General features: G+C 38.9%; 1 protein-coding gene across 4 annotated transcripts in view; it reads left to right on the forward strand.

The window, feature by feature from the left end:
- Positions 1-26,517, forward strand: part of NKAIN3 (sodium/potassium transporting ATPase interacting 3) — a 731,409-nt gene that overhangs the window by 627,800 nt on the left and 77,092 nt on the right. For all 4 annotated transcript variants that reach the window (XR_001446689.3, XM_015145447.3, XM_015145448.3 and 1 more), the window contains exon 5: positions 19,324-19,384. Coding sequence is in view for 3 of the 4 variants with exons in the window: in XM_015145447.3 (XP_015000933.1) it covers positions 19,324-19,384 (61 nt within the window). In the remaining variant the exon portion in view is untranslated. The remainder of the gene's footprint in view (positions 1-19,323; positions 19,385-26,517) is intronic.

Below are 26,517 nucleotides of genomic sequence, written 5' to 3' on the forward strand. Positions count from 1 at the left end.
TGGTGGGAATGTAAATTAGTACAGCAACTATGGAGAACAGTATGGAGCTTCCTCAAGAAAATGAAAAAAAAGCTTCCATACAATCCAACAATCGCACTGCTGGGTAAATATCCAAAAGAAAGGAAATTGGTACATCACGGAGATATCTGAACTCCCATGTTTGTTTCAGCACTTTTTACAATAGCCAAAATTTGGAAGCAACATAAGTGACCATCAACAGATGAATGGATAAAGAAAATGTGGTACATATACACAACTGAGTACTGTTCAGCCATAAAAAAAGAATGAGATCCTGAGATCTTGTCATTTGCAACAACATGGCTGGAACTGGAGGACATTATGCTAAGTGAAATAAGCCAGGCACAGAAAGACAAACATCACATGTTCTCATCTATATGTGGGATCTAAAAATCAAACTCACAGAGACAGAGAGTAGAAGGATGGTTACCAGAGGCTGAGAAGGGTAGCGGGAGGGGTTAGGGGAGCTGGGGATGGTTAACAGGTATAAAAAAGGAAGTTAGAAAGAATGAATAAGACCTAGTGTTCAATAGCATAACACGGTGACTATAGTGTCTATAATGTCTATAATAACTTAATTGTACATTTTTAAATAACTGAAAAAGTATAATTTGGATTGTTTGCACATAAAGGATAAATGCTTGAAGGGATGGATACCCCATTTCACATGATGGAATTATTATGCATTGCATGCCTGCATCAAAACATCTCATGTAGCCCACAAATATATACACCTTCAATGTACCCACACAAAAAAATAATTTTTAAAAATACATATTGGGTACACTGTACACTACTCAGGTGATGGATACACTAAAATTTCAGACTTCACTACTTTATGATTCATCCATGTAACTAAAACTACTTATACCCCTAAAGCTACTGAAATTAAAAAAAAAAAAAAAAGCTATAAAGAAAATGGGTACCATTCATGGAAAAGTTCTCATTTCTATTGATTTCAACATATTATTATGAAAAAAATTATGGCCGTTGCTCATTGAATTGAAAAAGTTACAATAAGGCCAAAGGTAAAGTTTAAGAACTCTAGATTATTAGACACAAGCATCCTGGAGCTATGTTGTGCTTTTGACTCAAATCTTGTGCTTCTTGTGCTGGAAAAAAATGCTTTTAAATCCATAGCATACAGTGAGCAATATGTGGAGGTGGATAGCACTTAATTCTAAGTAAGGATTACTCTGAAGAATTACATCATCATTCTGGGGATTACAATGTAAAAGATCTCGCCACTACTTTGCTAAGTAAATGCAGCTTTGGATTGTGGAAGAACTGCATATTGATCAACAGTAAGCAGAGGGATTAACATCATGGGTTCCAAAGCCAGAGCATCTCCACCTAAGTGGTTTGGGGAGAAGTTAATTAACCTCTGTGCCTCAATTTTCTCACACATAGAATGAAATCAGCAATAAAACTTAGCACTTGGAAATATAAGAACTTAATGAATTAATGGACACATAGTGTTCAGAATAGTGTCCAACTAAACCCCATGCTAAGCACTAGATATGCATTACCTTGATAATCTTCACAATAATTGATGAAGTAGTATGATTACATCTATTTGACAGATTAGAAACTGAGGCTCAGCGAGGTTAAATACCGTACCCAAAGCTCACTCTAAGAGTAGTGGCAAAGGCAAAATTTAAACTGAGATCTTTCTGACCACAAAGATGGACTCTCGACCACCATAACCATCAACTGTGAGGTGAGTGTTGGAACAAGACTGAAACCCATCCTGAGACCTGGGTACACCAGAGCAATGCTGTTGGCAAGAGTTGTCTCATGTTGATCCCCCAAGTGTCAGATGGAACCCCTTGAATCCCTGCCACCCAAGAACAGTAATGGTCCTGAGAATAGAGGTGCACTATATCCAGTGGTCGGGAGAGAAGAGATACAAAGTCTCAGATCCAAGGAGGATGTAGGAGCACAATACAGGAAAAGTGGTGATACTCAGTGTCCATTCTGCCAAGACCATAGGGGAGGCCCAGTAGTCAATGACATGAGATCCTCTCCCACCCTTGATCCTGAAGTGGATGGTCTGTGATCTGTTGCAGCAATGACAGAGGATGGGCAGGTCGTAGGCTACACAATGGGCTTCACTCAAAGGTCTATCAGTTGTGAAAGATGGTACTGAACTGGGAGCGGTGGTATGGGCCTCCAGTATGAGCTACTTACCACTTGGGAAGCTGAGGCAGGAGGGTTGCTTGAGTCCAGGAGTTCAAGGTTAGCCTGGAAAACACAGCAAGACGCTCTATCTTAAGAAAAAAAAGAGAGAGAGAGAGAGAGAGAGAGAGAGAGAGATAGCTGATACTGTGGCCAGTTTCTCACATATAACACCCTGGGGCCTTCTCAGAGCTGGGCCTACAGCATCATCAGTCTAATTTTGACTCTTGTGCAAGGCAGTGGAATTAGATGTCATGGACTCCATCTGCTGATTCAGCAGATCACAGCATCTGCCACATTTCACTAGGTAGGACTTTTACATACTTCCCACAAGTTAGGAAGGCCATGAAACACCATTCAATTACAGAAAAGCAGGTTTCCCTATTACGAAACATCTCTCAACTTCCACAAACACATATGGATAGAGGAATGCCTGTCTTTCTGTTAGATTCTCCTGAGATCTATAAACTCCATGTTTCTGTATGTGGCTTTTTCTGCATCGAGGGGCTGAACAGTCTACTGAATTTACCATGACTCAAGCAGGAACAGCACCTGCAACAGAAAGGGCTCCAGACATTGCCATTTGCAAAAAACATACCCTCAATAGCTCCTTATTGGCTAAGTCAGCTGCTCAGTGACAAACAGACAGGCAGGGGGTGGACATGCCAGTCTATATGTCCACAGGGTGGTGCCTGAATGCCTAAGCATGGGGATCAGAGCACAGCTGCTCTGCCATCCACGGCCTCCCAGTAGGCGCTCTGGGGACCTCAGCTCTCAATGCATACAACCTGGAGATGAACACCTACTGCTGGGTTGTGTGGTTCTGTGGAAATCTGTATCTGGCGATCCATTGGCACAAATACGTTTCGTGAAATACCGAGGGTGCCCCAAGGTGGAAGGGGCACAAAAAGAGTCCAAATGCTCTAGTAAGCCAGAAACCAGATTCAAAATGAGTGGTAAGAACAAGGGTTTTGAGTAGCTAGAAGCTGATGTCAATAGCTCAAGATGGGAATATGGAACAGAGGTTGAATAAGCAAATCTGAGGTCAGCCTGAATAGACACAGGCCAAGGGCTCCTGCCCAAGCCCAACTTTTACTCCAGTTCCTTGGGTCTGACTGCATTTAAACAATCAAGCATGGAGGAGGCAGAGCTCAGTGTAACCTAGATAATTTATAAGTCCCCATAGCCACAAAGACATGTATACTCAACCCAACCCAAGACCTTACCTGTCACATTCTGACACGACAAAAACAACTCTCTATCCTCAAGATATACCCGTAGTCAAGTGACACATTTATGAATTCTCTTCTAGTTTACATTTTGGATTGTAAACGGGTAAAGATTAGATGGAATTTTTCCTTGATGGAAGTATTTTTCTTCAAATGACCCCATAACACTCAGATATAATGACCCTATCAAACTAGTCACATAACACCATTGAAGAATTATTGAATTTGGCAAGGCACACTTAGAAAAGTCCTATATGAAATGATCTACTTAAATAGGCCCCTTTACAAAAAATAAAAAAATCTTAGACAACATTCTTATTCCTTAATGACTTGCCACCAGAAATGCATTATCTTAGAACAAGGTTCTTTGTGAGTCAGGGTAACATTGATGTCCTCCATGATATTGCTGAGCTAGTGTGTGCTGAGTGTCTGTATCACAGAAGATATGTCATTGAAAGTCTTATCTTCCTTGGTAGAGGCCAGCAAATCATTTGTTTTTCATTTTGAAGCTGTCTCCACAAGTGCTTCCCATACACATAAGGGCAGTAAATCCCCAGAGCTTGAATAAATGTGATGCTGCTGCTGTTGTGAATTTTTATGGTCATCGTGGAGAAAACAACTTATTTCCATATTCATTGATTCATTTGGAGTCCAGGGTGCCAGTGGGACTCTTAGAAGAATGAACCAAATGTCTTCACATAATTTCAGGTTTCACTTGGCATAGGACACTTCCATAAAAGATGCAGCTCTAATTCTGGATTCCTGAAGGAACAGTAGGAACAGCTTGATTAAAAACAAACAGATTAGGTATTACTGGGAGTCACACTCTCCCCAGAGTGATCCAAATAAATAAGAGGCCAGTCTTTCCTAAGACTTCTTCCCTTGAGGATCCTAAGAGCCTAGACTTCCATTCCGCTGGCCACACAAGAGAGCACAGAGGGGCCCGGGTGACTGTCGCACCAAAGGGCCGTCTCGGGAGCCATAGAAAAAGAAATGTGGCCACAAAGCATGGGGAGATGAAACTGTCCACCTGCTGCCTCTTCTTCAGTCTCAGAGTTTTTGATAAGCCCTCTAGAATAAGGAAGGATAAATATGCTGCCTGTATTAATCTGTTCTCACACTGCTATGAAGAAATACCCAAGACTGGGTAATTTATAAAAGAAAGAGGTTTAATTGACTCACAGTTCAGCATGGCTAGGGAAGCCTCAGGAAACTTACAATCATGGCAGAAGGCACCTTTTCACAGCGTGGCAGGAGAGAGAATGAGTGTCGAGAGAAGGGGGAAGCCCCTGATAAAACCACCAGATCTCATGGGGACTCATTCACTATCATGAAAACAGCGTGGGGGAAATCATCACCATGATTCAATTATCTCCACCTGGTCCCACCCTTGACACATGGGGATTATTACAACTCAAAGTGAGATTTAGACACAGAGCCAAACCATATCACTGTCCAACCCAAAACTGAAGGTGAAACCTTGGACAAAGATGAGCCCTCAACCCCTTAGAAGATGGACTTGAAAGTTTCCCAAATTAGTAGCCACATGTTATGCATCTGGACATTCCATCGTTTATCATCCTGACTTAGGACAAGAGAGTATGCTGAATTTAGGCTTGCTATGAGGGTTGGAACACTGCCTGCCTGATGACAACTGCTGTATCAGTTCAACAGAGTGGCTGGAAAAGTCTTATCCTGTCATATTATTTCTCTCTCCCCAGTGATAGAAGCAGTATGCATTCTGAAATATCCATAGTTATTTTTAATATCTTTCAAATGTTTGGTTTCATGTAAAATCAACCAATGTTAACCCATAAGCGAAAAGACTCTAATATCCCTTTTCTTTCCACATGTTTATACTTCATCCATCTGTTAAAGATGGTATTATATAATCATTGACTTGTTCTCATGTTTAGTGCATGATCCAAACAATATCAAAGCAAAGCAGCAAAAATCTGGAGAACTTATTGAATCATGGCAATAACTCCGATGCACACAAGCAGAGCTGGAGTTTACAGTGGCTGAGCAACATGGTGACCCATGAGGGAACTTCAGGATTGCTACCATGCTGGAGTTCTGAAATTCATCCACTGTATTTCAGACATACTGGTTTTCCTCCCCTATCTCACTTTGCAATGCAATTCTTCTCATCATTGATTCATTCAGAAACATTTGATGAATACATTCTTCTTAGCAGGCAGTGCTAAGTGTTAGAAATGCACAGTTGAATTGAGAAAAAGCTCTCATCCTGGAAGAGCTTCATAGTAGAGACAAACATGTAAATAAGTATAATCACCATGCGAAATGTGCTTTATTCGAGGAGTATGATAATGTGTCAAAGTAGAGGAAGAAGCTTGGGGATTATTACAATTCAAGGTGAGACTTGGGTCTGATGGAGGTGGGGCAGGACTCTCAGAGGACACAACCTTTGCATCAGGTCTCTCAGAGGGTAGTTCCTGCCTTCCAGGACCTACTTAGAAGATAATGAATGGACACAATGCTGTGATACTAAGCAGTACTTTGAAGCTGCCATTACAGATATAAGAACAAAGTGTAGACACTGTTCAGACTAGAGATGGATCAACTAAAGAAATCAAAGAAAGTGACATTTACAACTGGGCTTAAAGAATGAGAGGGTTTGTGCATGCAGAGATATGAGAACAGGGTGAGGGGTCACGGGCAAGCAAATAATGGGGTGTACTCAGGGAGTTGGAGTACAGATGCATGGCAGAGGAGAGTGGAAGTTAAGCCTTGGAGCCAGGCTGAAGCTGGATCATAAAGGGGCTGGAAGTGTATAACAAGTGCATGTGCACTTGCACCTGTGAAATAATCTTTGTTATTGAGTACCTACCTCCAATTGTGAATAAAGATTTAAGAAAGTGTTTATTACCATCAAAATTCAAATATGCTATAATTGCTATAAAACTCACCTTTTAAAAAATAAAGAAACCTCACTGACTTCATATTTTTCTCCAGCAACTCTCCTTTTTCTCCTCCTCTTTCAGTAAAACTCCTTGAAAGAACTGTTAACATTTTATTTTCTGTTGAACCTGCTCTGATCGAATTTTTGTCCTTCTCTCCACCAGAATGACCATCATTAAGACCACTGATGTCTTCCACTTGTCCAGTACACTGTTCAATGCTCAGTCATTGTTCTTAACCTATCAGAGACCTTTAACACGTCCAATAGCCTCCATTTCTGTACCCCTCATACTTCTCTTGTCAGTCCTTTTCCGTCTCTTTTGCTGGTTTCTAGTCTTCTCTCCAATTGCTGAATGTTATGATGCTCCAGAACTTCATCCATGGACCCCTTCTCTGACTTCACTCACTTCCTTAGTGATCTAATTCAGTCACATGGCTTTAAATACCATCTACAGATATTCTGTTAACCTCTACATGTGTCATTGCTGTTTACCTGAGAATTTCTCAGCATTGTGCTTTCATCAAGCTACCTTCAGGGATGAATTAACTTCTTCCCCATCACACCCCCACAGAAAGTAGGCTGGATTCGCCTTACTGTGAGAACAGCACAGAATTTCTTCCCAATAACACAACCCACAGGTGTACACGCATCCATCAAGGCCCAAGAAGCATGATAAATGGAGAAAAGATATATGAAACTTGTGTTGCCCTCTGCATTGTGAGTAAAACTCCTTTGTTTCTGACCCAGCACCCATGGAACAGTAATAGACTAATTTGTTAATTTATAAGTAGGGTAAAATCCCTGCAAAGTTTCTGACATTAGGTAGCTATGCTTTCTCTTAGAAGTTACTTAATACCTTAACCCAAATATGTTACATATGGAAGCTTTCTATTCACAAATGTTCAGCTTAATGACTTTCATTGGAATAAAGCTCCGCACAGAGCAGTGTGTCAGTCTCTGTCTGCCTCCCATACGCAGCCTTGGTGAAGGATTTCATAGAGTCATTTTGAACTTGAGGAAACAATAACTAACGAGCAGCATTGTAGAACCTGTGCGATATGGTTTGACCGTGTCCCCACCCAAATCTCATCTTGAATTGTAGCTCCAATAATTCCCACGTGTCGTGGGAGGGACCCAATGGGAGATAATTGAATCATGGGAGTGGGACTTTTCCATGCTGTTCTCATGATAGTAAATAAGTCTCATGAGATCTGATGGTTTTATAAAGGGGAGTTTCCCTGCACACGATATCTTGCATGCCGCCATGTAAGACATGACTTTGCTCATCCTTTGCCTTCCATCATGATTGTGAGGCCTCCTCAGCCATGTGCAACTGTGAGTCAATTAAATCTCTTTCCTTTATAAATTACCCAGTATTGGGTAATAGGTCTTTATTAGCAATGTGAGAACAGACTAATACAGTAAATTGGTACCAGGAGTGGCATACTTCTGTAAAGGTACCAAAAGATGTGGAAGCAACTTTGAAACTAGGTAACAGGAAGAGATTGGAAGAGTTTGAAGGGCTCAGAAGACAGGAAGGTATGAAAAAGTTTGGAACTCCCCAGAGACTTATGAATAGCTTTGTTCAAAATGCTGATAGTGATATGGACAATGAAGTCCTGGTTGAGTAGTCTCAGATGGAGATGAGGAACTTGTTGGAAAGTAAAATTAAGGTGACTCTTTCTATGTTTTAGCAAAGAGACTGGTGGCATTTTGCCCCTTCCCTAGAGATCTGTAGATCTTTGAACTTGAGAGCTATAATTTAGGGTATCAGACAGAAGAAATTTCTAAGCAGCAAAGCATTTAAGAGGTGATTTGGGTGCTGTTACATATTAATGTATTTATGTATTAATAAAGATATAGTTTGGAATTGGAACTTGTGTTTAAAAGGGAAGCAGAGCATTAAAGTTCAAAAAATTTGCAGGCTGATGATGCAATACAAAAGCAAAACCCATTTTCTGAGGAGAAATTCAAGCTGGCTGCAGAAATTTGTATAAGAAGTCAAATGTTAATTGCTGGGACAATGGGGAAAATGTCTCCAGGGCATTTCAGAGGTCTTCATAGCAGCCCCTCCCATAACAAGTTGGTAGGCCTCAAAGGAAAAAATGGTTTCATGGGCTGGGCCCAGGGCCTTGCTGCTTTGTACAGTCTTGAGACTTGGTGCCCTTCATCCCAGTTGTGGCTAAAAGGGGCCAATGTACAGCTCAGACTGTTGCTTCAGAGGGTGCAAGCCCCAAGCCTTGACAACTTACACATGGTATTGGGCCTGCAGGGGCACAGAAGTTAAGAATTGAGGTTTGAGAACTTCCACCTAGATTTCAGAGGATGTATGGAAATACCTGGATGTCCAGGCAGAGGTGTGCTGCAGGAGCAGAGCCCTTGTGGAGAACCTCTGCTGGTGCAGTGCAGAAGGGAAATGTGCAGTGGGAATCCCCACACAGAGTCCCCACTGGGGCATTGCCTAGTGGAGCTATGAGAAGAGGGCCACTGTCCTTCAGACCCCAGAATGGTAGATCCACTGACAGCTTGCACCATAGACCTACAAAATCCACAGACACTCAACGTCTGTCTATGAAAGCAGCCAGGATGGGGGTGATACCCTGCAAAGCCACAGCTGTGGAGCTGCTCAAGACCATGGGAACCCACCCCTTGCATCAGTGTGACCTGTATGTGAGACATGGAGTCAAAGGAGATCATTTTGGAGCCTACTGCCCCACTGGATTTTGGACTTCCAAGGGGCCTGTAGCCCCTTTATTTGGTCAATTTCTCCCATTTGGAACAGGAGTATTTACCCAATGCCTGTATCTCCATTGTATCTTGGAAGTAACTAACTTGTTTTTGATTTTACAGGCTCATAGGTGGAAGGGACTTGCTTTGTCTCAGATGATACTTTGGACTCTGGACTTTTGGGTTAATGCTGAAATGCATTAAGACTCTCGGGGACAGTTGAGAAGGCATGATTCATTTTGAAATGTGAGGACATGATATTTGGGCCAGGAGTGGAATGTTATGGTTTGGCTGTGTCCCCATCCAAATCTCATCTTGAATTATAGCTCCCATAATTCCCACATGTCATGGCAGGGACCCAGTGGGAGATAGTTGAATCTTGACTGTGGGTCTTTCCCATGCTGTTCTCATGATAGTGAATAAGTCTCATAATATCTGATGGTTTTATAAAGCGGAGTTCCCCTGCACACACTCTCTTGCCTCCTGCCATGTAAGACATGACTTTTCTCCACCTTTGCCTTCTGCCATGATTGTGAGGCCTCCTTAGCAATGAAGCTGTGAGTCCATTAAACCTCTCTCCTTTGTAAATTACCCAGTCTTAGGTATGTCTTTATTAACAGCATGAGAACAGACTAATACACCATGTATTAAATAGAGAAACTTCTATCATTCCTTAAGGATTCTCTTAAGCTTTAAGATGTCAATGTTGGTGTGAATGTGGGGAAACAGGAGAGTGATTGGGGAGTTATGTTGTTCAGGGCTCCTTCTGTCTTTCTTCAAGTCCAGCAATCCTCTCTTCTCTGAGTTCCCTGGATGAGCTTTTTTTATCCATCTATTTCACATAAAAGTGGCCACTAAAGACACATGATTTCAGGGATGACTCAATTTTTTAATTCATTCTTAGTAAGATTCACAACTAGCAGGACACACAGCCAGTGATTATCCTCCTAGTATCTATAGATGTGAAACCTAATCTAGTCAATTCTTATACAAGGCCTGCAGGTCAAAACAAACCAACCCCACATACAAATTCTGTTTGCAAAAAAATAATCAATCTCTTAACAAAAAGTGGAGTTAGAATGTAGTTTTATGTCATTTGCATTAAGTAAATATATCAAAGAAGATGGAAAGTATGCTGTCAGAATTTACAATATAGAGAAGAAAGTTATTTTAAATTATATAACTACAGAAATGGATACCTTTAGTGAGAGAAGACAGAAGGTGTCCTTAAAATGAATGATTCTTTTTAAAACTTTATTAAAAGCAGAGATAATCAAGATTGTTATGCTGATGTTATTTACTTTGTATGTGTTTGTTATTGGCAAGAATACATTTTCCACTTCTTGTAGACAAGCAGAAAGCCACAGGGACTATTTAAATTCAAATTCTGGGAAATCAAGAACTACACAACAGTCAGTCATCTACAAATTGCTTATTAACATGATGTCTAGACAGTTTCTCATGAGGGTAACATTATTAATTAAGCAGCAGTTTGGTTAATCACAATAACAAAAGTAATTTTTGGAATAAATATTTCATGAGTGTGCCCATCAATAAGGCAAAAGTAAAAGGAAAGTTTTAATTAATTCATTTATAATAATATTGAGATTATGGTTCCAAATTCTGTTTGAGGACTTGAAGAATGATTTAATATTTCTAGCATGGCATGTCATCGTCTTATTGTTTTCAGCTAATGGTACTGTCTGTCTCAATTGCCTGGCCAAAAATTCTTTCATGTCATCTATCAAGACAATATTAAGGTCCATTAGTGAATAGTTAGATCTAACAAATTTTTTCTTGCTATACATTGCTCTGTTCTTTTAAAATTGTACATTCCCACATTTATCAGTAAGAAAATATTCACTGGATAGGGAGGCATAATATGCTTCCATATTAAGAAACTGACCTTACTTTCTGTCCATCAAAAGACTAGTTATTTGGAAAAGTAAAAATAAATAAATTGACCAGTTCTCTTTAGCACATAGACAATGAATCTTTTCAGAAAGTGCAGTTAAATCAATATTTTTAGAATAATCCATGGTCTTAAAACTATGAGAAAAAAGTATAAGTTGCATAGAACTTAAGTAAACACATATTTCTGAAAAAAATATCCAAAGAGCTTACTCTCTTTTGCCTTCATAAAAGTTCATCTATAACCATCTTCTCGTACATAACTTGCTTAATGCCTCATCCTCCTCCCAAACCTCTCTTTGAATTTCAACTGTACTTACTTGAAGGATAAAATAAATACTGCAAAGTTTGCATTTATTTTTCAATGTTAGTCATCTGGTCAACATCTTTCTTTTTAGCCTAGAAGAAAGTGTGCATTAAAATCACATAAAGATTTCCTGCAACAAATACAATTTTATTTTCTATTATAAAGATTTCTTAGAGGGTACCTAGATTTTTTTCCTTAAATGTGTGAATATATAACAAAATAATATATAGTTCAACTACTAACAGTTAACAATTTCCAGTCCTCTTACAACAGTGGAAAGATAAACTAGTAGAGGGTAGTATACACTTAGTTTCGGGTTAAGATTCTTCCATCGGGATAGGATTTTTTTTTTTCAAGGGAAATTGGTCTCCTGTTGGATTTCCAGGCTCAACTCCATCAAATCAACTCTATATATTGATATGTGAAAACAATGTATCAGCATGACTGAGTTTGTTCTCAAGAGACGTTCTCATCAATCCTCTGGCCTTTCTTCCAGTAAATGCCAATGGATCAAACAGTAAATGCTGATGGACTCTAGCATGACAAATTGAATGAGCCAATATTAGAAAACACCGAAATACATATGTCCTGTCAAAGAGGCTAACAATATGCTAATATACACTTTAGGCATCATTCTCATATTGAAAAACATCAAAAAAGACAAAATAATAATTTACTTTAATTCAATATAAAGGTGTGGGTAGAAGTATTATATTTTTTCCAAAAACAGAGGGGAGGCAATATATTAGAACATTAGAAAATAATATTCATTGTGGCATTGAGCTATCATGAAGACTTTAGCTTTACACTGGAAAAATCCCATAGTACTCAATCAAAACATTTTGATATATCTTTGCTTACCTCTCACCTATATAGATGAAAAAATAATGATTTGTGAAATTTAACTTACCTGAGTTTGTTGTGGAGGGATAATCATTGGAATACAAAAAAACTATCAAGCAACTATGGGCTTACTATCCAATAAGCAACTTCCAACATAGAATTCGCAATGCCTCATCTAAATTTCTGTCTGTATGCAAAACAACAGAACTCCTTGTACAGAAATTTTCCATTGCAGCCTGATTCCTCCATTCTGCTACTATCCTTCTCCTTCCTTGCAGTGCCACTGAAAGAAAATCCAGAGTGTCAGTCATTTTAGTCACAGTTGATAGGAAGAGAATCTTGATCTGCCTGGCTGCTGCTTGGTCTAGCTCCTTAGATTTCAAAAGAAATCTGATTTATCAATATTTATGACACTAGAACTCATGTCGCCCAAACTTACTGAACTATTTTTCAAGCTAAAGGATCATCTTCGAAGTAAGCCCCCCAAAGTAATGAATTCAAAGAGGTACACAAAATAACAACAGAAAATGCATGTATTGAAAGGGATGCACAGGATAATCCGTGGAAGCATAGGAAGTTGCAGCTTCTTTTTCTATTTATTTTTATCTAAAAACCTAAGGAACATTAGCTAGTAACAATATCTGACTTATAGTTTAACACTGGTAGCCTTACTAGGCCTATATGCCAGAAGGTCTCATGTTACTTAACTACCGGGATAAATTCTGAGAAATGCGGCCTTAGGCGATTTCATCATTGTGGGAACATCATAGAGTTTACTTACACAGACCTAGGTGGTGTAGCCTACTACACACCTAGGCTACAAACCTCTATAGCACTGTTACTGTACTGAATACTATAGGCAATTGTAACACAATGGTAAGTATTTACGTATCTAAATATAGAAGAAGTGCAGTAAAAATATGGTATAACACGTAAAAGTGGATAAGCCTGTATATGGCACTTACCATAGTTGGAGCTTGCAGGACTGGAAGTTGCTCTCGGTGAGTTGGTGAGGGAGCGGTTGGTGAATGTGAAGGCCTAGGATGTTACTCAACACTGCTGTGGACTATAATCACTGTACACTTAGGCTATACTACATTTATTTTTTTAAATTTACTTTCTTCAATAACAAATTCATCTTAGCTTACTGTAACTTTTTTAGTTTATAAACTTTTTAAAGAACTTTTTCACTCTCAAAATAGCACTTAGCTTATAACACAAACACATAGACCTTGTGCAGTTGTACAAAAATATTTTTTCTTTACATCCTATTTATAAACCCTTTTCTATTAATTTTTTTTTTAACTTTTTAAACTTCTTTTTAAAAACTAAGATCCAGCTGGGCACGGTGGCTCACGCCTCTAATTCCAACACTTTGGGAGGCCGAGGCAGGTGAATAACATGAGGTCGGCAGTTCGAGACCAGCCTGACCAACATGGAGAAATCCCGTCTCTACTAAAAATACACAATTAGTCGGGCATGGTGGTGCATGCTTGTACTCCCAGCAACTCAGGAGACTGAGGCAGGAGAATCCTCTGAACCTAGGAGGCAGGGGTTCTGGTGAGCTGAGATTGCGCCATTGCACTCCAGCCTAGGCAACAAGAGCGAAACTCTGTCTTAAAGAAAAAAAAAAAGAAAAGTAAAGAAAAGAAAAAACTGAGATCCAAACACACACATTAGCCTCAGTCTAATCATCAGTATCTCTGGGGTCAGTATCATCAATATCGCTGTCTTCTCCCTCCATATCCTCTTTCATGGGAAGGTTTTCACTGGCAATAACAGGCATGAAGCTGTCATCTCCTATGATAACAATGCCTTCTGAAACACCTTCTGAAGGACCTGCCTGAGGCTGTTTTGCATTGAACTTTTTTTTTTTTTCCAGGTAGAAGGAGTACACTCTACAGTAAGAAGTATAGTATAAAAACATAAACCAGTAGCATCACTGCTCACTATCAATATCAAGTATTATATACTCTACGTATTTGTGTTTGCTATACTTTTATATGATTGGCAGTGCAGTAGATTTGTTTACAACAGCATTAACACAAATATGTGAGTGTTGCATGTGCTATGATGTCACAATAGCTACGATGTCAATAGGAATTTTTCAGCCCCATTATAATTTCATGAAACCACCATTATTTATGTGGTTCATCACTGATGGAAATGTTGTTATGTGATGCATGACTATGCGAGCAGTAGCCTGTGGGGGAGCAAAACTCCATAGTGTAATGCAGTTAGCAGTGACGATTGTGTTGGGTATATTGAGATGAATTACAATCTCTGTGCAGGTTTAGTAGATTTACAGATTGTATTATCTGTTTTTAAGAAAACTAATGTTCACAAAATTTCAAGTGGCATAGATGTTTTCTTGGAAGAATCCATGCATTAAAGATAAAACTAATTATGGACATGTATGAATTTTTTTAATAGCAGAGTTGACGTGTGTCCTCCTAGTACAAGCTCGCTGTCAGGTACAATGCAAAATAAAAACAACAATGATCTAATCAAAGTGAAAAGATAATACTCCCAGAATTTGAAATTGTCAAGAAAACTGTTTGAAATGTGCTGTTTCAAATAATTATGATGATCTGCTTATACACTTTTGGTGGAAGTGTAAATTAGGTCAATCATTGTGAAAATCAGTGTGGCAATTCCTCAAAGGGCAAAAAGCAGAACTACCATGCAATCCAGCAATCCTGTTACTGGGTGTATACCCAAAGCAATATAAATCACTCTATTATAAAGAGACATGCATGCCTATGTTTATTGCTGCACTATTCTCAATAGTAAAAACATGGAATCCACCCAAATGTCCATCAATGATAGACTGGATAAAGAAATTGTGGTACATATACACCATGGAATACTATGCAGCCATAAAAAATAATGAAATCATATATGTTGTGGGAAAATGGACGGAGCTGGAGGCTATTTTCCTTAGCAAACTAATGCAGGAACAGAAAACCAAATACCACATGTTCTCACTTACAAATGAGAGCTAAATGATAAGAACTTATGAACACAAAGAAGGAAACAATAGACACTGGGGTCTACTTGAGGATGGAGGATGAGAGGAAGAAGAGGAGCAGAAAAGATAACTATTGGGTACTGGACTTAATACCTGTGTGATGAAATAATCTGTACAACAAACCCCCTGCCACGTGTTTGCCTATGTAACAAACCTTCACACGTAGCCCCAAACCAAAAATAAAAGTTAAATAAATTAATTAAATAACTATGTTCTGCTGTTAGGATTTATATTTGTAGGTAGGATGAGAAAACATAGACTAGATGTAAAAACACCAAATTGATGATCATAGTTTTCTTCCCAATATTAAAAGATGGCATTTGCTGACAAGAATGGATTGCTATGAATTGTGACTTGTCAAATTTTCCTCTCATCATTTTTTAAAATTAGGATGTCATAATCATACTTCATACATTACAACTTAAGTAATTTTCTTTTTTTAAGTTTTTTCAGTGGTTACTTTAATCTTTTTGTTTTGTTTTGTTTTGCTATTACACTTTAAGTTCTGGGATACACGTGCAGAACATGCAGGTTTGTTACATAGGTATGCACGTGCCATGGTGGCTTGCTGCGCCCATCAACCTGTCGTTTAGGTTTTAAGCCCCACATGTATTAGGTATTTGTCCTGATGCTCTCCCTTCTCCTTGCCTCCCAGAGGCCCTGGTGTGTGATATTTCCCTCCATGTGTCCATGTGTTCCCATTCTTCACCTCCCACTAATGAGTGAGAACATGAGGTGTTTGGTTTTCTGTTCCTGTGTAAGATTTAAGTAATTTTCTCAGTGTCATTTCTCCATCTCCACTGTGGCCTAAATTGTGCAGAACCTGCTGTGAGTCTAAATATGAGTTCACATGTGATAGGCAGATGTGATAGGCAGAATAATAGTTCCCTAAAGATTTCCACATCCTCATCTCTGGAACCTGTGAATAAATCACTGCACATGGCAAAGGAGAATGAATAAAGGTTGCAGATAAAATTGATTGATAATCATGTGACCTTAACATGGAGGGATTGTCCTAAGTTGTCCAGGTGTGTTCAACATCCTTAACAGCAAGACAGGAAGGAGGGGAAGGAAGGACCAGGGAGATGGCAGCCTGAGACAGAATCAGCCGCTGCAGCTAAGGAATGCAGGCATCTCTTGTGGCTGAAAAAGGCAAGGAAACAGAGTTTGCCAGATCTTCTAGGAGTACAGTCCTGCTGACACCTTGATTTTAGCCTCATAAGGCCCATTTCAGACACCTGACCTTCAGAACTGTAAGATTGGTGTTGTTTTAAGCCACTAAGTTTGCAGCAATCTCTTACAGCAACAGCAGAAGACTAATGCAAGAGAGTTCCTGATTTACACATATGCATGCTTCCGGGTATACACATATATACACATACCCCCAAGGGAGAACCCACCAAGAACTAGAAAGTTGTTTGCTGGCAAATGCCTTCTAATATACAGTTTAGTAATAAAATGTCCCCACATTATGGCATCATCACTATCACAGGCTAACATAAAGAAACAAAATTTGCAACAAATACAGCAAAGGCTTTCCCCCATAAGACCTCATATAAATTAACGAGAACAAGATCAAGTTAATAAATGGGCAAAGAACTTCTGAGGTCATTCACAAAAGAAAAAACATAAATGACTAATAAAATATGAAAATATGTTAGATGAAAGAGAACTATTGCAAAAATAAATAAATGAAGGGATGCCATTCTGTTTATTTTCTTGGCATGTATTTTTAAGTGGAGCTATCCTATGGTATGGAAAAGCAAGCATTGTCAGTCACTGCTGTGGTAGGATAGATGATACAAACTTTCTGAAAACCAATAATGTATAAAAAATAGTCATAAAAATATTCAATGGCACTTCTGCAATAATAATTTTACCTCTGGGAATCAGATCATCAAAAATTCAGGAAAAGCATTAATATTTTTCACAATATTATTTATAATTTGAAAACAACTTTCAATAATAGAACATTAATACATAGCAGTATATTTAAATAATACAAATTTACGTAGTCATTAATAATTAAGCTTATGGAGAGTATAAACTTGGGTCATACGAGTATAAGTGATATATAGCAACTACAAGAGAGAAAGATTGGAAAGAAATCTATTGTACAGTTATTAGTGATGGGATTAGGGGCCGTTTCTTGTGTATGTAACTGGTTTACTGAATGGGTTGGTAGAATACAGTCAAAAGGCAATTTTGTTTGTTCTCTCACTGCCCCTTCAAGTACATATTACGGCTTTGTTTCATCTCACCCTTTGGATCATATTTCAAGCAGAATTTATAGCTCTTTTAGCTCCTCAGAGATATTAAATATCTAGTCCAGGTCACTGCAAATTCTCATCCACTTAAAAACTCTCCTGCTCAGCTTGGGCCTGATTTCAGCTTGCAGATTTGCAGAGAGGAGGGAACACGGCACTGCCTCCTCCTCTTCTCACTCCACTTCTCTCCCTGTTCCTCTGCGTTATTGTGGGGATGAAGTAGAAGGAGAAATGATGGGAGAAAAGGAGGGAATAAGGTGTTAGCATGACGGGTTCCATTGTAATCTGGCAGGGATACTCTCTGGGTGTGACAGCTTCCACACGCTCATGCTTCTTCTCATGGGGTGCTTTTAGGGGTTCTTCGGAATCCCACCCCATCCCTCCTTTAAGATCCCTACCTGTTTCTCGGATGATCAGCCTCCCTGGTTTGCCACTTTGCACCCCTACTTGCTTTCTATAGCCAAAGTACCACCATCCTTTTTCTGAGGTCACCTGCCCTTCCAGGAAGTCCTCTGGGATGGCTCCAACTCCAGAACAGCACAGGAAGATCTCTCCAGAGGCCTTACCCCCAGGCTAAGGGCACACACACACATCCTACCCTGACGATTCCACCCAGTCCTGTCTCCACACACTGCTACCAAAAACTCCTCTAGACACAGCCTCTTGCCTTTTGACTCTTCCAAGTGTGAGTTGGTTGCCAAGCCCCCATGTTTCCCAAAGTGTAAGAAATATTAAGCTCCCCAAGTGCTTTCTGAAGCACCCCGTCACTTGGCTTGAGGTGAGAGGAGGTGCCCGCTGGGTGGGAGGAGCCATCAGCACCCTGGCAGATTTCTCTGTAAGTCCTTCTCCTAAGACCTCACCCTAAACGTTTCCCTAACCTCTCATCCTCTCAGAGCTTCTTGACCTTTGTCTAGACAGTCCAGAGATGGATTACAAGCTTAGGGTCCTAATTCACGTGGGTAGTCAAAAGCCCCAGAAATCTTGTTCTCTGCATTGGAAACTTCAGCCTTTGACACCAGGACTATCAGAAAAAGTTTCTTTTCCCAGTGTTATTTTATAATGGGGGTAAAGGGTGGAAACAAATGTTAACAAAGGCAAGAAGATAAACTACAGCAGCTATTAAGTATCTATTTTTCATGCCTATTGAAGTGCTTATAGTAAGTATTTTTAGACTGAACTAGATTCATTGACAATTTTGTCCTCTAGGAATTGCAGTGTCTTTGGCTCCATGGAATAAAAATCGTCCTCTTAGCATCATAAACGCAGAGGTTAAATTCTACACCTGCATTTATTCTCTGAACTACTAGTATCCAAAGTACAAATTATCTCTTCTATTTTATTTTATCACTACTGAATCACCAGCAAGTTAATGTGTTTTCTTGTGGTATGATTAACAAAGCAATTTAGTATCTAAATATGATTTACATTCCCAGAGCATTTTAAATAATTAAGTAGATGATTGGTATTTAATTTATAAGCAACATGTTTTGATTCCTTCTGTAGCTTTTAAAAATTAAAATAGTTATAGTTAATGAGTGCTAGTACAAAATGCTCAATCATCAGAAAAAAATCAAAAGTTTAAAATGGATTTCTTAATAATCTTTGCCGATTATAAAATACAAGAACTGTAAGTCCCAAATCAAAATCTAAGTGAAATGTCTAGAAATTGGTTTTTCCCCCCATTTCTGTGTACTTTTTAGAAAGCTATTGAGGCTACATAGAAATGAAAAGGCTCTTTTAAAATCACAGCTATCATTTTAAAAGAGTGTTTTCTACTGCAAATTCTTAAAAGTTGCTCATAAATTTTTATCTTTATTAGATTATATTGGCTCTTTAAGTATGGAAACTTGGCATAGATTCTTAAGGTACACATGTTTTCCCTTTTGCAGTTGGTGGGTTTTGTGTATGCCTGTTATGTGATCAGTATTTCCATGGAAGAAGAAGACACATGTAAGTACTGTTTTCTCTCTCCCTGTGGGTTCCTTTTGAATGAGATACAGCTTCCAAAACTAATCATTACAGGGTTATGAACTCTTTTATATTTGGAGTCTAAAATGATTGAACTCAGCATACTAAAGTTACAGTCAAAAGTTGACAGACTGAATTGCACACAAATAAGGTGACGCTACATATTGAAACTCTCAATTTGTGAGAGCACGTGCAGAGACTCAGAAGGCCAAGGACTGCTGTCATATAGCTTAGCAACTTTTCATCAGACATCTAACCATTATGCTGAGTAGACAATCAACGGTTGTCTTATCTATTAACAATTTTAGGCATGTTGGTGGCAGAATTTTGAAGTCTGAGTAACAGTAATGATATCAATACAATAATACATTACAGAAAGATCTATATGTATATAAACTATATAAAATGCAATGAAAAACAACTAAAATTTACAACCTTCCAGGTGAGATGCAAAAAAAAAAAAAAAAATTACGAGGTGCTAAAAAAAAAGTTAATGGGATACTTAAAAGCTAAATCACGTTTTAGCGGAACACCCAAAGGAAAAACATTTATTAATATGACCTGTAGTTATATAATAGAGCTTTAGCAGCATAGGTCAACAAACGGCCTTCATTGAGCACCTGCTGATGTATAAGACACTTCTTGGCACAACTCTGTTAGGGACTCATATTTTAATTTACTTTTTAAAAAAAAAGGGTTTTTTTGAGACGGAGTCTCCCTCTGTCACCGAGGCTGGAGTTCAGGGGCGCGATCTGCGCTCACTGTAAGCTCCGCCTCTCAGGTTCACGCCATTCTCCCGTTTCAGCCTCCCCAGTAGCTGGGACTACAGGCGCCCGCCACCACACCTGGCTAATTTTTTTATATTTTTAGTAGAGACGGGGTTTCACCGTGTTAGCCAGGATGGTCTCGATTTCCTGACCTCGTGATCCACCCGCCTCAGCCTCCCAAAGTGCTGGGATTACAGACGTGAGCCACTGTGCCCAGCCTACTTTCAAAATTTTAATTTACTTTCAAAAGTTTAATTTAACTTTCAAAAAATAAATTATTTTAGATAAAGAAATCACACCAAACCAAACCAGAGATTGCATTGCAGTCATTGTTTGAATTTGTAACAAAATGAAGCAAAGTAGCTAGCCATTATAACTTCCTTCCAGAACACGGCCTCAAAGGGGTCTGATGAATGCTTCCCATCAAATAGATGGGTGGTGCATGATATATGAGTTGGAATCCAGAATCTAATGGGGTCTTGTCTCAATTTATTTGACCAAGCCTCAGACCCTGAGATTAAAAGTGTCAGGCAGTGAAAACATGCAGACAAATTGCATCATGTATTTAATGCTTACTCAGGGTTTTTTGTTTGTTTGTTTGTTTGTTTGTTTAATGCTAGACAACACAAAAAATTTCTGTCACTTGAAAAGTGCAGTTCAATGACAACACTTTTCATTTTGAGATTAACTTCAAAATCTCTATTTTTAGTTTTATTAGTAGTTCTACAACTTGATGAAGTTAATATACAGAAGGTTAGCAGCATGCTTCCAACCCACAGCTACAACAGGCTGCACAGCCAAAAACAGTTGGTTGAGCATGAGCGACAGTAACTGGAATTTCAACCTGAAAGTTATTGGAATTTGAGCTGAATAAGTCAAAAAATTGATAAGTCCCAGTTGAATCTCTTCTAAAGTAGATACCTACTTTTGAGTAGTTATAAGACAACAACAACAACCAAAACAAACAGTCCTCTTTCTTTTCCTCCTCACTGAACTGTTTGAAGACTCTCAAAAGACACCAGTGCTCAGTTGTACTTAACAGTAGGAGAAAAGGCAAATTAATCAATAGTCTTATCATCTAGTGCAGTAAATATACAAAAGTCTTTTCCTTGAGACTTGTGGTTTGAGTAAAGCTGGGAAATGCAAAATGGTATGCAAAATAAAGGACTCATCTAAATGGATACTTTTGTTAACCTTCTATTAGCCTTCTTTTCAGTGTATATAAATTGTATTGTTCACTGACAGATATTGTCGTTCCATTGACTTTGACGTCTTTAATTAGCTTAAGTTTCTCTATAGAAATCTCTGAATCAGCTATTTCAATGCCCTTCAAACTGGGATTGAAGCAGCTGTTGGAGACTATTCTATTAGTGGTTTAATTCTAGTGTTTGTTATGAGGGCCATACATTACATTACTGAGAGACATCTGGATATAGTACTTGTGTTGTCATCAATTCAAATTGACTCAGAGTCAAAACGAAACTTGGGTGCTCAAAGCAAAGTATATATGCCCAAGACTAACTTAACATGATAATCTGCTGGAAGAGAGATGACATGGAAAGCAGTCACAAACATTTGAGTCTGATAGTTCTCAACTGAGGGTAATTTTATGTTTTTTATTGAAAGAGGTAGGAAACAAAAGTGCAGATGTAATTAAGTTGTCCCAGGGTCTTCAGAAGGCAGATGTGAGCAAAATGTAATGTCTGAAACCAATTGCAACGATCTCATACACTAGTACTATTTGTGCCAACACTTAGCTTTTAGGTGCAATAATGAACTGCCCCTTGGATATGACATTACCAACCCTCTGTCAGGAAGACATGTCTTTTGAATTATTTTTCCAAAACTTACACATAAAATAAGTAAACAATACTAGTATCTTTCCAATTTGTCTAAGTACACTTCTGGAAAGCTTATTCTAAAAGAGAACTGCAAATATACTATAATGTCAGTTTTTTGGCAGGCAATACATCATTCATAATTTTGATTCTATTCTAACTAATGAAAATTTCTGCATTATTCAAAATGCAAAGTTAAGCCTTGTTCTTGGACTGAAAGCTGCCAGCCAGCCTTAAAAATTAGTAACAGCTACCACTTCCCTCCTCCGCACTGTTAAAGTGGATATATGGGACTAACATTTCAGACAGATATTTCTGAAGGGTAATAAATACTTGAGGAAACATTTATTTCTAGCCACCCGTCTTCTTGGTTACCTCTCAGCCTCTTTTATTAACTATTTCTTATAAAGATTATGATTGCAGGTCAAAGACAATGAAATAAAAAGCTCTCAAAAGGCAGAGTGCTACGTGGGGTCAGCGCTTTTCATCATTCATTCTAATGAAAAAGCCTAGTTATAACTGTTCCTTCCATTTTTCATTTCTTTTAAATATATATAAATATATATCAATCTCCATGAACACTTTCATGAGACTAGAATCTCTGGAATCAAAATGATAAAAATCTGTCAACACCTTGTTTGGGAGTCATTTGCTGAAAATGAACTTGTGGATTTGTTATTACCTTGTTAGACTTTCTAGAAATAATGTTTATAATTCAGAGAAGTGTGAAGATAAGGCGAAAGATGCTGAAAAATAGCATTTTACTTGTATAAGTACTGCCAGACTTTTTCAGAGTTTCTGTTGCTTGCACTACTCCTTGTGATATTAGGCTGCAAATTGCAACTGGCATATTTATTTGGGCTCACAAAGGCTAGTCTGGGTTGTATATGTTGAATGATGAGAAAGAAAAGTATACTGAAAACCCTAATAGTTTTTGAAAGGAAATGGACCCCTCAGATGTGGGTTCAATATTTTACATTACAAAGCTCTAAATAGTTCTTTATATAAACATTTGACCCTCGCTATTATACTTTTGAGGAACTTTTCATTGGAAGGAAGCATAACTATCAGAAAAACATTTCATCGCTCTACTGTCCTTGAAGCTTCCTGCTGGCTAATGTTCATGTATTTACCTGTCTGCCCATGAACTCCTTCTAAGAAAATGAGGTGGTATTTCCATAGCAATGGTGTGAGCTGAAAATTGTTTAAAATCCCATCTCTGCCTAAGAATTTATGGAAGAAACGAATGGTAGGGAAAAAAAAAAAAGACTAGTTTGAATGTTAATTTATGAATTTCCTTTCCCCAACTTATAATGTATGGAAGCCTCAGAGAAGTAAAGTGACCACAAGGCCAGACACCAGGGGAGGGAATAAGCAGAGGCCTGGAAGATCTTCAGAGTAGAAAACCAGTCCAGTGTTTTGCACTCCTAGCAATGTATGGATATTTGAAGGTGAGAGGAGAGGAGAATGTTGTGAGTCAAAGACGGAGAATTGTGCAAGACTAGGTAAGGATGGTCCTGAAGTCACAGTGAACATTTCAAAGGAGTCACCATGTTTGCCTAATAAGCCATTAAGAATCTACTGATTCTCAGAGTGCGTGATTTTCTTTTTTGATAACTATCTAGTTGGTTGCATGTAACTGTCCTAAAGGCTGTTTCTCTCTCCATCAGCCTCACTAGAGCTCAGACTTAGATCCTGAAACATTTTCCTAATTTGCTGAGATGGCTCTGCCAAATATCTACACAATGACTAGCTAATTCTCCCACTAACATAGATCTGTGAGGGTGAAATCTTTGTTTTGCTCCCCATTGTAACCCTATAACTCAGAAAAAATGCCTTGCATGTAGAATTCAATAACGAAATATTTGTTGGCTGGGTGTGGTGGCTCAACCCTATAATCCCAGCACTTTGCAAGGCCGAAGCGGGCAAATCACTTGAGCTCAGAATTCAAGGGCAGCCTGGGCAACACGGTGAGACCTCGTCTCTACCAAAAATACAAAAACATAGTCGGTGTGGTGGTATGCACCTGTGGTCACAGCTACTCAGGAGGCCGAGGTGGGAGGATCACTTGAGCTTGGGGTCAGAAGTGGGGTTGGTGGGATGGAGGTTCCAGGTTTCAGTGAGCTGAGATCCTGCCACTGCACTCCAGCCTGGGTGACAGAGACGCTGTCTCAAAAACAATGAGGAAAAGAAATATTTGTTGAGTTTATAGTATTAAATAAATTTTCTGGGCCCAACAACTCAGTTTTACAAAGTCATTTTTAAAACCCCAATGTTCTCAAGTTTCATGAAATTATACTGCTTTATGTTTCAAACATAGTGAGATGTCCAATGCACTTGCAAATGTTTATGTGAGGCAAGTGGAGGTCCTGCATTTTTAAAACAATTAGATATATTTTTAGTAATTTTGAAAGTTAAGATATAGGGAGATAAAATAAACCTCCACTGTACCACATCAGAACAAGAGTTTGATTTTGTTCTGGACAAGAACACCCTTGAGAAAACAGGGACTTACTTGAAAGGGAGGCACTCACAGGGTAAGGCAGGCATTTAGGAGTCAACTCATCTGCAACATGTGGTGAAGGGGACAGAGTTACTGTCAAAGAGTGGGGACCAGCAGGGTTGTAACCTCAGCCACCCCACACACGGGAAGTTCAGGTAGCCCAGAATGGGATCCCAGCTACAGTGCTCTGGTTGAGTGACAAGATTCTATCCCTTAAATAGGTTACTGAGACAGACTCTCAAGAATATCATAAGCGTTCAATGCCCAAACCAGCAAACCAACTGGAGACTCCCCACAGGGGAAAGATAGAGAAGCCCCTTTACCAGAACCAGATCCAAGGTTAGCACTAAACTCACAGTGAAGTAGAGCCTAGATGATTGCCTATTTCCTTAAGTCAGGACTCCTGATTATAATTCAGCCTGACTAGGAATCATCTACAGCCACATATCCTACTCTCCTCCCTTACCCACCTCCAGTCATATGTGTTTTGCTGAATCCACCAAGCGCTTTCACACCCAGGCCTTTGAGAGAGGCCTCCTCCCTCTGTTGACCCCACTAACTTATATACACCTTTCGGATTTCAGCTTAGCTGTCTCTTCTGAAGTTTAATCACTTTCCTCCCACCCTCTCCGTTTCAGTTTAAGATACAGATGATATATTGTGAGATGTTTTCATTGTACACTGTGCTTTTTCCTTGGCAACATTTAACACAACTGTAATTTTTTAAAGTCATGTTATTCACCAGGGCTGACCCCATTTCCTAACATAATGGAAACCCTACACAATTTTCAATGAATGAATATTAAGTGAATGAGTCAATGTATGAACAAATGGACTCAGTAAGATGATTAGGGTTTCCATTGGCAGAGATCGGGAAGAAGGTTCTTCCTTTTTTATTCTCTATCTCCATTTATATAAATGACAGTTCTTCACATCAGCTGAAAAGCTTGGGCATATTCCTTGTATTCCCTGACTCTTCCCTGATTGTCCCAACCTAGTCAATCATCAAATGAAACATCTTCACCTCCTGTCTTAGTTCTTCTGGGCTGCTATATCAGAATACCATAGACTGGGTAGCTTATAAATAACAGGAAGTTATTTCACAGAGCTCTGTTGTGAAAAGTTTAAGATCAAGGTACCAGCAGACTTGGTGTCTGCTGGGGGTCCACTGCTCTGTTCATCAATGACTCTCTTCTTCCTGTGTTCTCACATGGGCAAGCGGGCAAGGCAGCTTTCTGAGGTCTCTTTTACAAGGGCACTAACCCATTCATGAGTGACCTAATCACCTCCCAAAGGCCTCACCTACTAACACCATCACATTGGGGATTAGGTTTCAACATATGAATTGGTGGGGGAGGAGGGAAATAAACATTCAGACCATAGCATCTCCCTTCAAATAACTAAAAACTCCTACATGTTCTTTAACATTCTTCTCACAAACACCCTCTTCCTCTTCTCCATGCCTCAGTAGACCCTGAGTGTGTCTCTGAACCTGCGCTCAACTTACTTTTTAATTAATTGCCTCCCCCACTCATAAAAGGTGGAGATCATGTCTTACCTACCCTAGGATCTCAGAACCAGCTTCAGTGTATGGAACATCATAGGAAATTAGTGAATATTTGTTGTACAAAATACATAGTGTAGAGAATGCTTGTCTTTACATTCTCTCATATCTCTTTCCTCACTCACTAAGAAAATTTAAACCTCCCATTCCCTGTACCACAGAAAAAAAAAAAAAACAATTAATTCATAATAAGGTATTTGTGCACTTATATCTTTAACAATTTTCCAGAGCAAAAGCATGGCCCTATATTATGCACTTATATTATCTGGAAATTTTCTGGAGAGAAGGTGTAGCCTGTTTTGCCAAAAACTTGAGACCAGCAAGCAGACAACTCCTGCACCCCAGAAGGGGTTCTAATTTTCTACGTTTCTACTTGAAACCAAATGTTAGAAATGATTTCGGTAATGGTGGTCCTAACTGCCAATATCTAGCTGTGTAACCAC

This window comes from Macaca mulatta, chromosome 8 (genome assembly GCF_049350105.2).
Source record: "Macaca mulatta isolate MMU2019108-1 chromosome 8, T2T-MMU8v2.0, whole genome shotgun sequence".
In the NCBI taxonomy this organism is placed as follows: Eukaryota; Metazoa; Chordata; class Mammalia; order Primates; family Cercopithecidae; genus Macaca; species Macaca mulatta.